The sequence below is a fragment of the Folsomia candida genome, unplaced genomic scaffold (genome assembly GCF_002217175.1).
Source record: "Folsomia candida strain VU population unplaced genomic scaffold, ASM221717v1 Fcan01_Sc001, whole genome shotgun sequence".
In the NCBI taxonomy this organism is placed as follows: Eukaryota; Metazoa; Arthropoda; class Collembola; order Entomobryomorpha; family Isotomidae; genus Folsomia; species Folsomia candida.
The window spans coordinates 25,382,771-25,395,494 of record NW_019091193.1 but is presented as its reverse complement, the minus strand read 5'-3'; the positions used below and the strand labels follow the sequence as shown (position 1 = coordinate 25,395,494).

General features: G+C 38.5%; 4 protein-coding genes across 8 annotated transcripts; 1 reads left to right on the top strand and 3 right to left on the bottom strand.

The window, feature by feature from the left end:
- Positions 1 to 69: 69 nt before the first annotated feature.
- On the bottom strand, positions 70 to 2,959 carry LOC110851855 (carboxypeptidase Q). The gene is made up of 12 exons (XM_022099774.2): positions 2,413 to 2,959; positions 2,303 to 2,339; positions 2,141 to 2,222; positions 1,999 to 2,067; positions 1,344 to 1,593; positions 1,128 to 1,260; positions 1,031 to 1,065; positions 849 to 950; positions 670 to 785; positions 434 to 597; positions 347 to 374; positions 70 to 274 (listed from the first exon to the last, which is right to left on the bottom strand). The coding sequence occupies exons 1-12, from the start codon at positions 2,783 to 2,785 to the stop codon at positions 164 to 166; spliced, it is 1,500 nt and encodes a 499-aa protein (XP_021955466.1). The 5' UTR covers positions 2,786 to 2,959; the 3' UTR covers positions 70 to 163.
- Positions 2,960 to 3,089: 130 nt separating this feature from the next.
- Positions 3,090 to 5,888, bottom strand: LOC110851844 (carboxypeptidase Q). The gene is made up of 7 exons (XM_022099763.2): positions 5,252 to 5,888; positions 4,982 to 5,132; positions 4,654 to 4,903; positions 4,423 to 4,555; positions 4,332 to 4,348; positions 3,834 to 4,224; positions 3,090 to 3,774 (listed from the first exon to the last, which is right to left on the bottom strand). Exons 1-7 carry the CDS (start codon positions 5,770 to 5,772, stop codon positions 3,639 to 3,641), a joined length of 1,599 nt encoding a protein of 532 aa, XP_021955455.1. The 5' UTR covers positions 5,773 to 5,888; the 3' UTR covers positions 3,090 to 3,638.
- Positions 5,889 to 6,256: 368 nt separating this feature from the next.
- Positions 6,257 to 8,077, top strand: LOC110850134 (ubiquitin-conjugating enzyme E2 G2). The gene is made up of 5 exons (XM_022097619.2): positions 6,257 to 6,832; positions 6,967 to 7,048; positions 7,122 to 7,240; positions 7,313 to 7,453; positions 7,551 to 8,077. The coding sequence occupies exons 1-5, from the start codon at positions 6,790 to 6,792 to the stop codon at positions 7,670 to 7,672; spliced, it is 507 nt and encodes a 168-aa protein (XP_021953311.1). The 5' UTR covers positions 6,257 to 6,789; the 3' UTR covers positions 7,673 to 8,077.
- On the bottom strand, positions 7,753 to 12,560 carry LOC110850105. 5 transcript variants are annotated; one of them, XM_022097602.2, is made up of 12 exons: positions 12,051 to 12,559; positions 11,279 to 11,722; positions 10,667 to 11,106; positions 9,867 to 10,585; positions 9,505 to 9,751; positions 9,312 to 9,378; positions 9,115 to 9,169; positions 8,992 to 9,037; positions 8,844 to 8,904; positions 8,738 to 8,759; positions 8,544 to 8,660; positions 7,753 to 8,466 (listed from the first exon to the last, which is right to left on the bottom strand). In XM_022097602.2, exons 2-12 carry the CDS (start codon positions 11,625 to 11,627, stop codon positions 8,340 to 8,342), a joined length of 2,250 nt encoding a protein of 749 aa, XP_021953294.1. In that variant the 5' UTR covers positions 11,628 to 11,722; positions 12,051 to 12,559; the 3' UTR covers positions 7,753 to 8,339. The 5 variants fall into 5 exon arrangements, with proteins under 5 accessions (XP_021953294.1, XP_021953288.1, XP_021953283.1 ...); XM_022097596.2 differs by having other exon boundaries at positions 9,867 to 11,106; positions 11,961 to 12,560; XM_022097591.2 differs by having other exon boundaries at positions 9,867 to 11,106.
- Between the last annotated feature and the right edge of the window lie 164 nt (positions 12,561 to 12,724).

Sequence of the window (12,724 nt, the reverse complement as noted above, 5' to 3'; positions counted from 1 at the left end):
CCTACCTATATGTGAAAATGATTGAGGCTGTCGGGACTCAATCAGACTGTAATTTTAGCTTAAGCCAGGTTTGAAAACTACTGACATTAGTGCAATTTTATTATTTATATACTTTATGCATAAGAAACCTGATAATGAAAGTGTTTAATTAGCCACAACAAATTTATGGAGCTGGTGGATCCCGAGGTAGTTTTTCCGTCAGATTTGCAAGAACAAAAGATGAAACTGCCCACAAAGCAGTTCCCTTGTCCAATTCTATTGGGTCGGCCATGGTCTGAAAAAGGAAAAACATTTTCTAAGTGACATTATAAACTTAGAGGCATTAAAATATGCATGAATGAATTACAATAGTATCGGCCGTCGTGTGGTGATACCTAAATAGCCAATAAAGCCAATTAATTGTGAGCAGTTTTACCAGAAAATACAAACATACCAAAAATACATGTCATTTGCGTTGTTTAAGCTCAGGCCAGGAACGCCCTGGTCGATGAGTCGCCCGATATCGGAGGACACGCTAGGAAACCGTTGATATGTGGTTGTGTTTATAGAGGCCGTCAGTTTGAGAACTTCGTTCACAATGCAGCCAGCCAGCTCACTCTGGTTAATTGGTTCATAATTCATAACAATTCATAATACTAATATAGTATCATTTGATTCAAGAAGGCTCACTCCTGCAAAGTCAAGTCCAAGTGGGTCGAACGTACCACTGTCAGACTCGAAAACAGCGCTATAATTAATTAAAATGTCCATGTGTTGCTTGACGAAATCTTCGACTCCCCAAAGTCCTAGTGTTACAATTTTTAAGTAGCAAGTAGTATCAAATCAAGTAATTTGTAAATTTTTAGTACCAGGTTCCTCAGATGTCCACAGAATGGTTTGTAGCGTTCGGGTTGGTCTCAAGTTCAATGCTTTAATTGCAGCCAGAGCCATTACCGATATCATGCAACCACCTGAAAAATTATCATTTTATCAATTCACTTTCTTGACATGCAGCAAGTATGCATGTATGAGAACGAAATTAGGAATTGACCTGCGTCATCCATAACACCTTGCCCTAAATCCCAACTGTAAACAAGATTCACAACATCAAAATCGATATCTAGAAATCAGTTTGTGAATGCTCATGCCTGTCAATATGTCCAGAAACGGCCACAAACTCGTCAGGTTTTGAGGAGCCTACAATTTCTCCAATGACATTTCTGCTAGTAGTCAGAGGCAGATTATAATCCAGCATTTTTAAACTGACGGTGATCCTCTCTCCTGCGTGAAGATGCATAATCAATCAATCGCGTATTGGACCTAACCGTTAAATGCAATAGTATCGAAGCATGTCATGTCTGTACCTTTTTGCTGCAGTCGGTACATCAATTCCGCATCTTCAATGGTAATACAGGCCGAAGGAATATGAGTTACGTTGCTCCAGTAGTTTTGTCCTCCTGTGTGGGGTGTGTCGAGGGAAAAGGGGGCCACACTGCGAATGAGACTGGCTATGGCCCCGTATTGTGAAGCTTGGCTTGCCCCCTGATTTCTGTAAATGTATCCACTGCTATAATCCACCCAGGCTTGGTTGAAGACAACAATTTTTCCTGGAACCTGTCATAAATCAAAAGTTTCCCTTGGTTAATTACGAGGAAGCCATTTTCCATTCATCATTTATAAGGGAAACATGCATGAATACGTTGATGTGACAAGACCGACACTTTCAGAAATGATCGTTCGCTTTTATCTACAAATTCATAATTCATGACAATACCCTGCAGGGCAGATGCAGATATCTGTACGTACGGATTACAATTATCGCTACAATTATCCCACGAGATTAATTGGATTTGAGTGTGTTTGGTGATAAAAAAAACCAGAATATTTGTTGTCCAGCTTGACATTCACATAACATATCTCATGGTTCATGCGTAGTCGTCGATTAACCTTCACAATTGGAGATATTTTTCATAGATTTTCTGCGACAAGGATTGATCACTCTAACTTGAAACAACTTACTTGGGCCTGCTTGGCTGCGAGATCCTCAAAACTGATCACCACAAGCACATCTCCAGTAATGCCGTCGGTCTACAGACGAAAATTAATTAGTTAATTGGCTATCAATAAAATCAAATAATATGTGCAATACAAAATTACTAACCGACGTTCCGATAGTGGTGCCAAGTCCAAGAATGCTCAATGTTTTTTTCCAGGGTGCCAACATTTCAGCCCTTTCCTCTCCCCTGCAAAACGGATGCATTTACAAATGGGTTATATTAATATCATAATACATATCAATTTGCATATTATGTTTGCAGCCTACCGAACCCAATGCGGAACGAGGACTTGTTCTCCTCTCACTAAATTAGGCAAAAATCAAACAATACCATCAATACCTATTATTTGCTCATCTCCATTTTTTTTATAAATTACCATTTTCCAAGCCGTGAATGTTTTCCATTCTATTCAAAGTGTAATCAATCGAGTCTTCGAGATTTTGGTAGCCAGAGAAGCGAACGGGGTGCTTATCGACCAAGTCGTGAACCTCGTCGTAAGTCTTGCCCTTCAGAGCTCCGTTCATAACATACTCGATAATTTGATCCGCAACCGCTTGATGACTCTGAATTTCGGCGACAAGTTCCGGGCGCGTTGCCATCAAGGCGTCACAGTTTTCGGCCTGTCTTTGACGAATTTCTTCATCCAAACCAGGTTTAAACTTTACGTCATAGGCCGGTTTGAATCGCATGGTTCCGTTCACCAGGACAAAGGTTGCTACGAGTATGACGAAAGGAATTCTTAACTCCATTTTTGGATGCAGAAATAAATCGTCAGCTCAAAATAGTCAGTGGTAATCTGAAATAATAAAGTCAATGATGGTGGTCGGGAATAAACTGAGAGAGGGATAAGCTGGTCAAAAGTTAAATAGCAGATCCCCTCATGCTTGTATCATCATCATATCACCACAACCATGACATTCGGGCCTTAGTAATTTCATTTTCACGAGTAACCAAGTATGCGTTTACAAAATTTGAGAGGTGCATATGGAAAATAAATATGGATCTCATTGCAGCTCTAAATAATCCCTTTCGACGTAATCAGATTGAATGTAATAACATCAGACAGATTAAAATTATTATTTGTTATATTACCACAACTATAATATTTAACTTTACGAACATTTGTTATATGTAGCAACCTATGCGAAAGGTATGCATATAAGTATGTAAGTGCATGTCACCGACTTTAGATTACGAAACAAATTTCCGTGAAAATTATGTGGGACCAGCGTTGGTATATCTGTACGTCTCGTACATTGAGATATTAAATATAATACAATGAGGATTAGGCCATCAGATTAAACGAGGCATTTTTTACTTTGTTTGCTATATACTACTTGTACCTATGTATTGTGCATATTTAGGTACGCCAAAAATGAGGAGATTACGTTGGGCAAAATGTATGTACTGATCTGGATCGGTATTTCATCATATTTTCAAATTTTGTCACATTGCAATCCATTATTGTGACTATGCAGCTTACGTATAAATTGATTGATCACTTCATCTTCTTCATATTATAGTTACTAAACCTTTTACCTTTTGTATAATTTATCTAAAAAAAATGATATAAAATTTAGTTATAAATAAATCAGTGAATAATTAGCTTCTTGGAATAGTGACGCTCAAGTCAGCCAAAACATATGAAGCTGTGGCCCAAACGGCAGTGCAAAGGTCCAGTTCATCCGAGTTCTCCACGGTCATTGTGTCTCCTTCGCTGTGGTGGTAGTAGAAGTAACTAAAAAATATTTCAAAAGTTATTCAAATTCGAATTAAAAAAAAAATTACAGTCCGCACCCTTTATTCTCCGTATTCAAACTGACACCAGGAACACCCTTCTCGATAAAGTATCCAATGTCTGACCCCACTTCAGCCTGTTTCCTGTACGTCATGGCATTGATGGGACTCATGAGTTTCAAAACTTCTTGTAAAATGCATCCACCTTCATCACTCCCAGAATAATCTAAACCAAGTGGACGGAAGGTCCCGATGTCAGACTCGAATACAGTGGCAAATTTGTCCATGTCGTTCGCATGTTTCTTAACATAATCTTGAACACCAATCAAGCCAAACTCTTCAGTCGTCCACAAAATTGCTCTCAAAGTTCGTCGGGGTTTCAGTCCCAGAAACTTTATTAATGCAAGGGCTTCCACAGACATGATCATACCGCCCCCATCGTCCATTGCTCCTAACAAATATGCATATAATATGTATGTATTTAAATAAATAAGTACCTATTTATTATGAAGTAATAAGTTGGGAAAATTTATAATTTGTTAGAAATCTACTAAATACCTTGTCCCACATCCCAGCTGCCAATAATGTAAGAAACAAAATAAATTTGGGGAACAATTTAATTTAGTTTAAGCAATTAATTTGACAAAACCTGTCGATATGGCCAGAAACAACGACAACTTCTTCAGGCTTCTCACGGCCAATAATCTCTGCAATTGCATTTCGTGATGTGACGGATGGAAGGTTGGTGTCATTCATCTTGAGCTGAATAATCAACTTTTCTCCTATTTATTCAAAAACAAAGAATAGGTGTTCATAAGAGGTGAAATGGAATTCGGTTGCATTGATGTTGTGGTTAAAATTAGTCTATATATGTAAATACCTCGTTGTTGCATTCTATGAAGCAATTCAGCATCTTCAATGGTGATGCAAGCTGTCGGTATTTTAGTAACATTCTCCTGGTAGGACTGCATCCCAGTGTGTGGTGAGTTTATGGAAAATGGAGTTATGGAACGGATAAGGGACGCAACAGCACCAAATTTAGATGCTTCTGAAGCTCCATTTCCACGATATTTCACTGTTTCGCCGTATGAGATATATTCTTCATTGTAAACTACAATTTTGCCTTTCACCTGTACAATAATGTCATTAAATATTAAAAATCTATATTAGCATAATCGATATACTTTTGGCATGTTATTGTCACACGCCTCATTAGATTTGGCTGCAAGATCTTCAAAACTGGTGACCACTATGGCTTCGGCAGTGATTCCTTCGGGTGGAGTTCCCACACTGTATCCTAACCCAAGGAGGGCCAGTTTTTTCCTTCGTGGCGAAATCAGTACAGCACTTTCTTCACCTCTGAATGAAACCAGAGACCTTCTTTTTCAGTATAATTTTAGCACAATTACATGGCACATAGATGTGTATAAGTAGTATGTATCTCTCTGTATCTTGCAAATTTATACTTATGACAATACCTGACCCAATGTGGAATGTTGACCTCTTCGCCATGTACATTTTCTAGACCATCTTGTGTCATTTTGTCCAACATGTAGTCGATAGCATTTTCAAGATTTTGAGACCCAGCTAATCGTGACCCAAACCTATCTACAAAGTATGCCAACTCTGAGTACGTTCTTCCTTTGAAAGATCCGGTTAGCAATGTTTTGAAGATCTTATTTGCTACAGTTTGATATCCCCGAATTTCATCGATAAGTGTTTGGCTGAGATTGCATTGATAAGCCCCCGTTAGAGTTTTTCCTTCATTTCCGGCAGTGATATTTTCAGTTGGAAGTGACACAAATTGAGGAAATGTTGGAATGGAATTAGTTTTTGCACCACTACTGTCATCCTCGGAGGTTATCTCCACAACACGAACAATGGTATTTGAAGATGAAAGTAAGCGTTTGTCAAGAATACCTCCAAAGGTTGAATGTGTTATCAAAGCTCCGACAAGCAGTAATAATCTCACTACTTTGTAAAGTATGAAAATTTCCATTTCGCCTTTTCAATGTATAACCAATGACTTTAGCAAAATTAAATTGCTGCCCAACGAAATCTGAATATGTATTTATTTAGTATCAGCAGCTGGAAGCAGCCTGGACATGAATTATACTCAACCGGAAGAGGCAAAAGCTTGTATGTACGTACATAATTGAGTTGATCAGAGTCCAACTACATATCACCAATCTTATCCTTGGTCAGTCAGACATGCATGCAATAATATTTGCTTATTGGCTATCTTCATAATGTCACCATTCAATTAATGTCATTACTGCATGCAGCACGATGCATTTTTCAATTTCTTAGTCCAATTAGAAAGTGGTATGCAGGAATTGACGCAGCATATGAGTTAATTATGCAGAAAAACATCGACGTCTGCAAATCGTGTCTTGATCTGAAAAGCAGATTTTTTCTGATGATTTGCGACATTTTAATAAACTTCAGTAAACAGTAAACAGTAAACAGTAAACTTGCTCGAGGTGGGCAAGATCTCAGGATGTGCATACAATTCTTGTTTAGCGTCTTGAAAATTTACTACCTGAGATACACTTGGACCTTGATACCAAATTTTAGCTATTTCTAACCAGTTTCAAAAATAAATAGTTGTAGGTCCCCCTCTGGTGAGCAGGAGGAGGTTAATTTCTTGGCAATGATTTTAATGCCCCTTGGAAATTCAATTCCGAGTAGAAATGTTGCAATATCCCACGAGTACTCCCAAGAGCATCGAATTTTGTTATTGACAAGTTGGGAAGGTTCCTCCCAAGTAGTAGTCCCAAGTATGTAGTTTTCGATTAGCATGAGTTATCGATTAGCATCTTGAAGTAAGAATTAAAAGACGTTAATATCATCGGTGCGTTGTCATTTATACACCGAGTGGTCGCTATTGAGTCATCAAGGAACCGCAAAACTCAAACTAGTCATCTGCTGTTTAAACTCAAATGAAAATTGATTTGTACTTCATAATTTGAATTTATAAATTATAATACGAGACCTGAGCTGACCTATTTTAATCATGGCTGGGGCTGCTCTACGACGGCTAATGGCAGAATATAAACGTGAGTAACTTGTACCATAAACACTAAACTGTATAATACAATTTGTATTTCACGATATAAATATGGTATATGCAAATCAAGTGCTGGTTGTTCTAGTTCTAAGTATAGTAATTTTTGAATAATTATGCAATCAGAGTTAACCTTGAATCCACCTGAAGGAATTTTGGCTGGACCGGTGGACGAAGAAAACTTTTTTGAATGGGAGGCATTGATATCGTAAGAAAGTCTAAATATAACATTACTACTTTACTACGAAAATCAGAAGCATTGTATGTTTATGTATTTACAGTGGTCCAGAAAGTACCTGCTTCGACGGAGGCGTTTTTCCAGCTAAACTTGTGTTTCCGCCCGACTACCCCTTGAGTCCACCAAAAATGAAGTTTTCATGTGACATGTTCCACCCAAATGGTTTTAGAATATAATAATAAAATTTAAAATATATTTCGTCCTAGTCACATTGTCACGTTTACGTATTTGCAGTTTACCCAGATGGTCGAGTTTGTATTTCAATTCTTCACGCCCCTGGAGATGACCCAACAGGATATGAGAGTCGTTCGGAACGGTGGAGCCCAGTTCAAAGTGTGGAAAAAATTTTACTATCGGTTGTGAGTTTGTTGGCAGGTAGGTGATGGGGTTCCTCTTCATCTAGTTCATTACAGTTATCGACAATAAAACATTTGTACAGAGTGACGCTAAATTTTGTCTTCGAATGTTTCAGAACCAAATGATGAAAGCCCGGCTTGTGTCGATGCAGCAAAAATGTGGAGAGAAAACAAACCAGAATTTGAACGCCGAGCAGTCCGTCTTGTTCGCTACACCTTAGGCCTTCCACCACCATGAATGAAGCAAGACGCGAATCAGAATTACATTATACAGGACTCTTATTAATTCGAAAGCAAGACGCAGAGAAATCAGATCAATTTCTTGTCGAAAATCGTTTATTTTTAAGTGAACTATGGAACTATTATTTCATTCCGTTCGCAGCACAATTCCTGACTGTGTTGTTGAATAGTACATCCGATTTTCTACAATAACAACTATTTTCTAAGTACATTAATACATAATATAATATCACCTCTATAGATAGATACATCATCGGGCTAAGGTTATGAGTTCGATTGGTTATCTAATAATAGTATTATATGTGTCGTGTGTGTATTCAAACGGAAGACAACATAGAAGATTGAAATAATAATAAATACAAATAATGATAGCAGTAATAAATTAAATAAACCTTCAGTAGTGCAAAAAATGTTAACAGTGTGTTGACAAATTCATGTCAATTATGACAATTATTATATATAACAATAAGCCAAGTTTGGGAGGAATGGTGGTGTATGATGTTGGTATTACATACACGAAACAATACGGAATGAGCTTCGATTCTTCGATTAACAGACAAGTGATTGAAATGGGTAACATAACAAATTAGATGTATGCAAACAACGAACTACACATTGCATATTATTAATGGCCATTGGGAAAAAATCATAGCTTGGTTGGTTGACTAACTGGCCTTTCTGTCCTCTTGTTTTTCAAAGTAGTAGTACGGCGTATTCAAGTATTCTATGAGTGGCTTTGGAAGTGGGAGTGAGGATATCAGATCTCGACGAACATATTTTAAAATCACAAACCTAAATTCATAAAGACATGTTAGATAATAATATATAAATTATAATGGACATAAGAACTATGAATTTTAAATGTCTACCTGCACTGGTGCTGAAGTGACCTCGGGTGTCTAAATCTACTATATGGATGAAGCAGTTGGACTCGCATGGGTCCCAGGATAGGTCGTCTGTGAAGGAAAAATAAATATCTTCCGGATCTGGAAATAAGCAGAATTTAAGTCTCACATACACATCAACGATACAGTAACATTTGCATTTCTGAATTAAGCCTCACCTAGAATGCGCTACTGCCTTTTCTACAAAATGAAATATCAATTAAATTATAATAAGAGGTACAAAAATCTGTGAGTATTATTATTCTTAATTATTAAGTAACTCACCAACAAAGTCCACTATTGTCGCAGCTTTAAATCTAGTCAGGGGTCCAAAGCTAAAGTTACCCTATAACAAGGAAATCAAAACACTGCTCATTAAGTCTTCTGTAATAAATAATAACAGCAGCACGTTATATGCATATTAATATTTCACCTGCTCATGTTCTATGCGGCAATGGCGAACCAACCCGTTAAGTTTGCTGTCAATTAATAGAATATTAATTTTAAAACTCATCATTTCTCAATCTGATTGTGCAAATGAAAAGAAGTGTCTTACAAGGTGAGCGAGAATATGTAATGAGTGTCGCTGCTATCACGAACAATGAAAGATCCTAGAATAAGTAAAAATACGACAGTCAGTCTCCAAATTTTTTTAAAAAAGCCAGTTAGTCTAGTTTTCGCAATTTTATATATTATTGTGTATTTAAATATATTGAATAGTCAGAAATATGTACAGTAATTTAAATAAGTTACCGTCAGGTTCTCCTCGGAGCAAATCTTCGGCCGCTTCACTCGAAAACGGTCCCCAATACCAGCCGCACTATTGTTTATACAATCCAGCCAATGTATCAGTTAGTTTATTTTATTAGATAATATTGTCCAATATGTCAATGATCCATGCGATGTTGCAACGTATCAAACATAAAATATGTATGGCGGAACTCACGTCTTTGACTTTTTCGATGCTGACAGTAAAATCTTTGGCTTCAATGGGACCGTCAAGAGATTCATCATCCGACCAAGGTCCTAAGTCCATGTGGGTTGGAAAACTGGTATCATGATGATCGCCACCACAAGATATTCGTACACTTGGTTCCACTTCAGCGTCAGAATCACTAGCGGCATTTGCAGAGGGTGGTGGTGGTGGTGGGAGGGCTCGAGATGTGGTCGCATTATTAGCAAATGACCCACTACTATTAGACAGAATAGTAAATAAATGGCCAGTTAATTTCCATGATAGAGAAAAGTAAAATGCTGTTCTTAATAACTTTATATGCATATAACGAAATAAATGTAATGCTCCCATACCTGCTACCATAGTGTTGACCCATCCCACTTTCCGTTTCTCGTAACCTCGCCTTTGAACGTGACTTTCGTTTAAAAAGATTCAAAATGGAATGCCCAATCGTCCTCTTTTCTTGTTTTGTACTGGTACTGCTAGCTCCAACTCGACCCCTTTCTTCTTTGGAATTTATGTTGTGTAGACTAGTGTCGAAATCATAAGAGTCCACCTTGGAAATCTTTACTTCTACGCTGTGACTACGCCTTGCCTGACTTTGAGGGTTGTTAAGTCTCCCTGCACACCTTGACCCTCCCATCAACAAGGTCTCATCATCATTACCGTCGTCGTCGTTATCATCGTCAACAGGATCTGCGAGTCTGGGTTTGTTTATTGTATGATGTGAAGAAGAAGAAGAATGGGTATTAGGCTCCTTGCTGCTGGTGGCACATCTTTCGTTATCAAAAAAGTCTGCAATAACTGGTACTTTAACTGTCTCTATTGTAGCAAGAGGTGCACTCCCGTTCCTACACTTTTCATGTTGTTTTGAGATCGAAGAAGATGGTATTAACCTATTGAACGCTATCAAACCATTGTCATCCATATCGTTACTCCTCGGAAAGCACTTTCTTGATGAATCTGCTGGCTGATCAGATAATATCACACCGTCATTATTGCCACACGACCGCCGGGGACCAAGTATTGGATGCCTGGATGGAATATTATTCCAGGAGATTGTTCCAGGTTCCTGTGTAGAAATATTGTCCACTGGTAATGAGTAAATGTCATTCTTTACTATGAAGCACGGATCATCTGGCTGACCACGCACAATGTTCGATGTTCCTGCGATGGAGTGTCGATTGGAGAAGGAGGAAGCGGAAGGGTCAACATTATTATTCCGTCTACTTGTATCAGAATAATCATTGTTTGTTTTGCGAATGTTGACTCTTGGGGGAACAGCAGGCCCAATTTCAGAATGAAACGAAACAGATCGGTTTATCAGAGGCAAGTCACGTGACGATGACACAGATGAAGTAAATGCATCCCCACAGAACAACGTTGACCTTCCTCTCGGAACTGATGCCTCTGTCCCCGTCGCGGTGTGTCGTAGTTGATTCACTTCAACAGTTTCTTCCCCCTTCCCCACCTCATCGTTGTTAGTATGAGCTTGACATCGCGAACGCCGAACTGCAGATTTCGAACCACAACCAGGCTTTGGTACGTATTCCCAGGACGTAGTAATACTTGTTTCCTCCTCTTCAGAGGAACCTATTAAATAAAATCACGGGGATTATTATTATAAAGTTATGGGGAAAATGAAAGAAAACAGCCATTAAAGAAAACCCGAAAGGAAGAAGAAGCATAGTGCTGAAGTAGATTAATTAGTTGCGGAGAGAAGAGAATGATAGATAAGAGAGATTTTGCTCAAACCGTGGTGAACCTGAGGTGTGGACGACATTATGGTGTGTCGTGCTGATGATAGGGTTGGCTGAAGATGACGACGAACCACAGCGAACGGTGCAGCCTCCATGAGACAAAACTTCCTCTGTGGCAATCACCATCGCTTCATTGAGAATATCGAATGATATCCGTGCTGCAAACTCGGACAAGTGGTGATAATAATGAGGATGATGTGTTCTGCTTTTGTTCCCACCAACGCCAAGAAGAGCTGATGGGGATGGGCTAAGGTCACGGAAAACAGTGGGTGGAGGAGCAGGGAGGTCTTGAAACTCTGGTGGGGGTGAAATTGCTAACAACAAGTCGTCATCCTCTCCACCAACACGATGCATACTTGTCCCAGCAACACGGCCACACTTCTCATATGCATTTTCCGCTATTGTAGGACATCCTCCTCTTTCATCCTTCACACGTTATCTTGAAAGTTCTGCAATTAAAAACAAAAAGTCCTTTACCCACCATTCTCTTATAAAAGAGTACTAACGAATCGGATTCGGACGAACCGTAAATCACTATGTAAATAATAGTCAAGCAAGTTCAAGTCTTGAACTTCAAGAACTGAATAAATTCTTAGTTAATTGCATTGTAACAAGTTTTCACTACGGAAGTGTCTTTGCTGCTTTGTAATAATTGTATGTCTAAAGAGATTAAGCGAATCTAGCTACCTCCCAACTTTTTCTATCAATTGACTGGCTGGCTGGACTAGCTCTCTTTAATGCCCATTTGTTTATTTAATTAATTTTTACTGTTCTTGCCTCGTCTTCTTGAAGTTCGCAAATGTGGAAACACTGTTGATTTTGGAACTACGATGTCCTTGTTCTTAGTCTGTCTTGGGTTCTTTGGTTAAACAGGGAGTAGTGGAATCTGAAGCTCGAAAATGGTGAAATTAGTTCCAAATATTTCCAAGAAGGTCAGTTTTGTATATACACTGAGTACAATGGTGGAAGACTCCGCAGCTGAAATTGAACAACACCACCACCACCACCAGCAAGTCCTACATGAGCCGTCTCACAATGGCCAAGTCAAGCAATAAGTAGGTCGATATAGAGATTTTTACGTGTCCAGAGTGTCCAAGTATCCGCATTTTACAGAACCTTTCTCCTACTTTCACTACTGGATGGTAATCGGATTAGCGCTGTTGGACCGCACCGTAACGTCTTTAAAGTGAATATGATGTGTGCATTCATGCGACAGAGATCGATAAAAAAATCTGCTCTGCATACGAACCCAATAATCAGTAATGTTAATGTACAAATTTGTAATGACTTCTTAAAATGAAATTATCTATCACAAGATTTATTCAGCACATAGAGACTTCTCCAAACGTTTTTGTACTTGTACTATTCGTGTCACGCAAAAAATGAAAATTATATTGTCCAAGTAATTACAACACTCATTGGCCATCACATCTCATGCATCATCATACTTA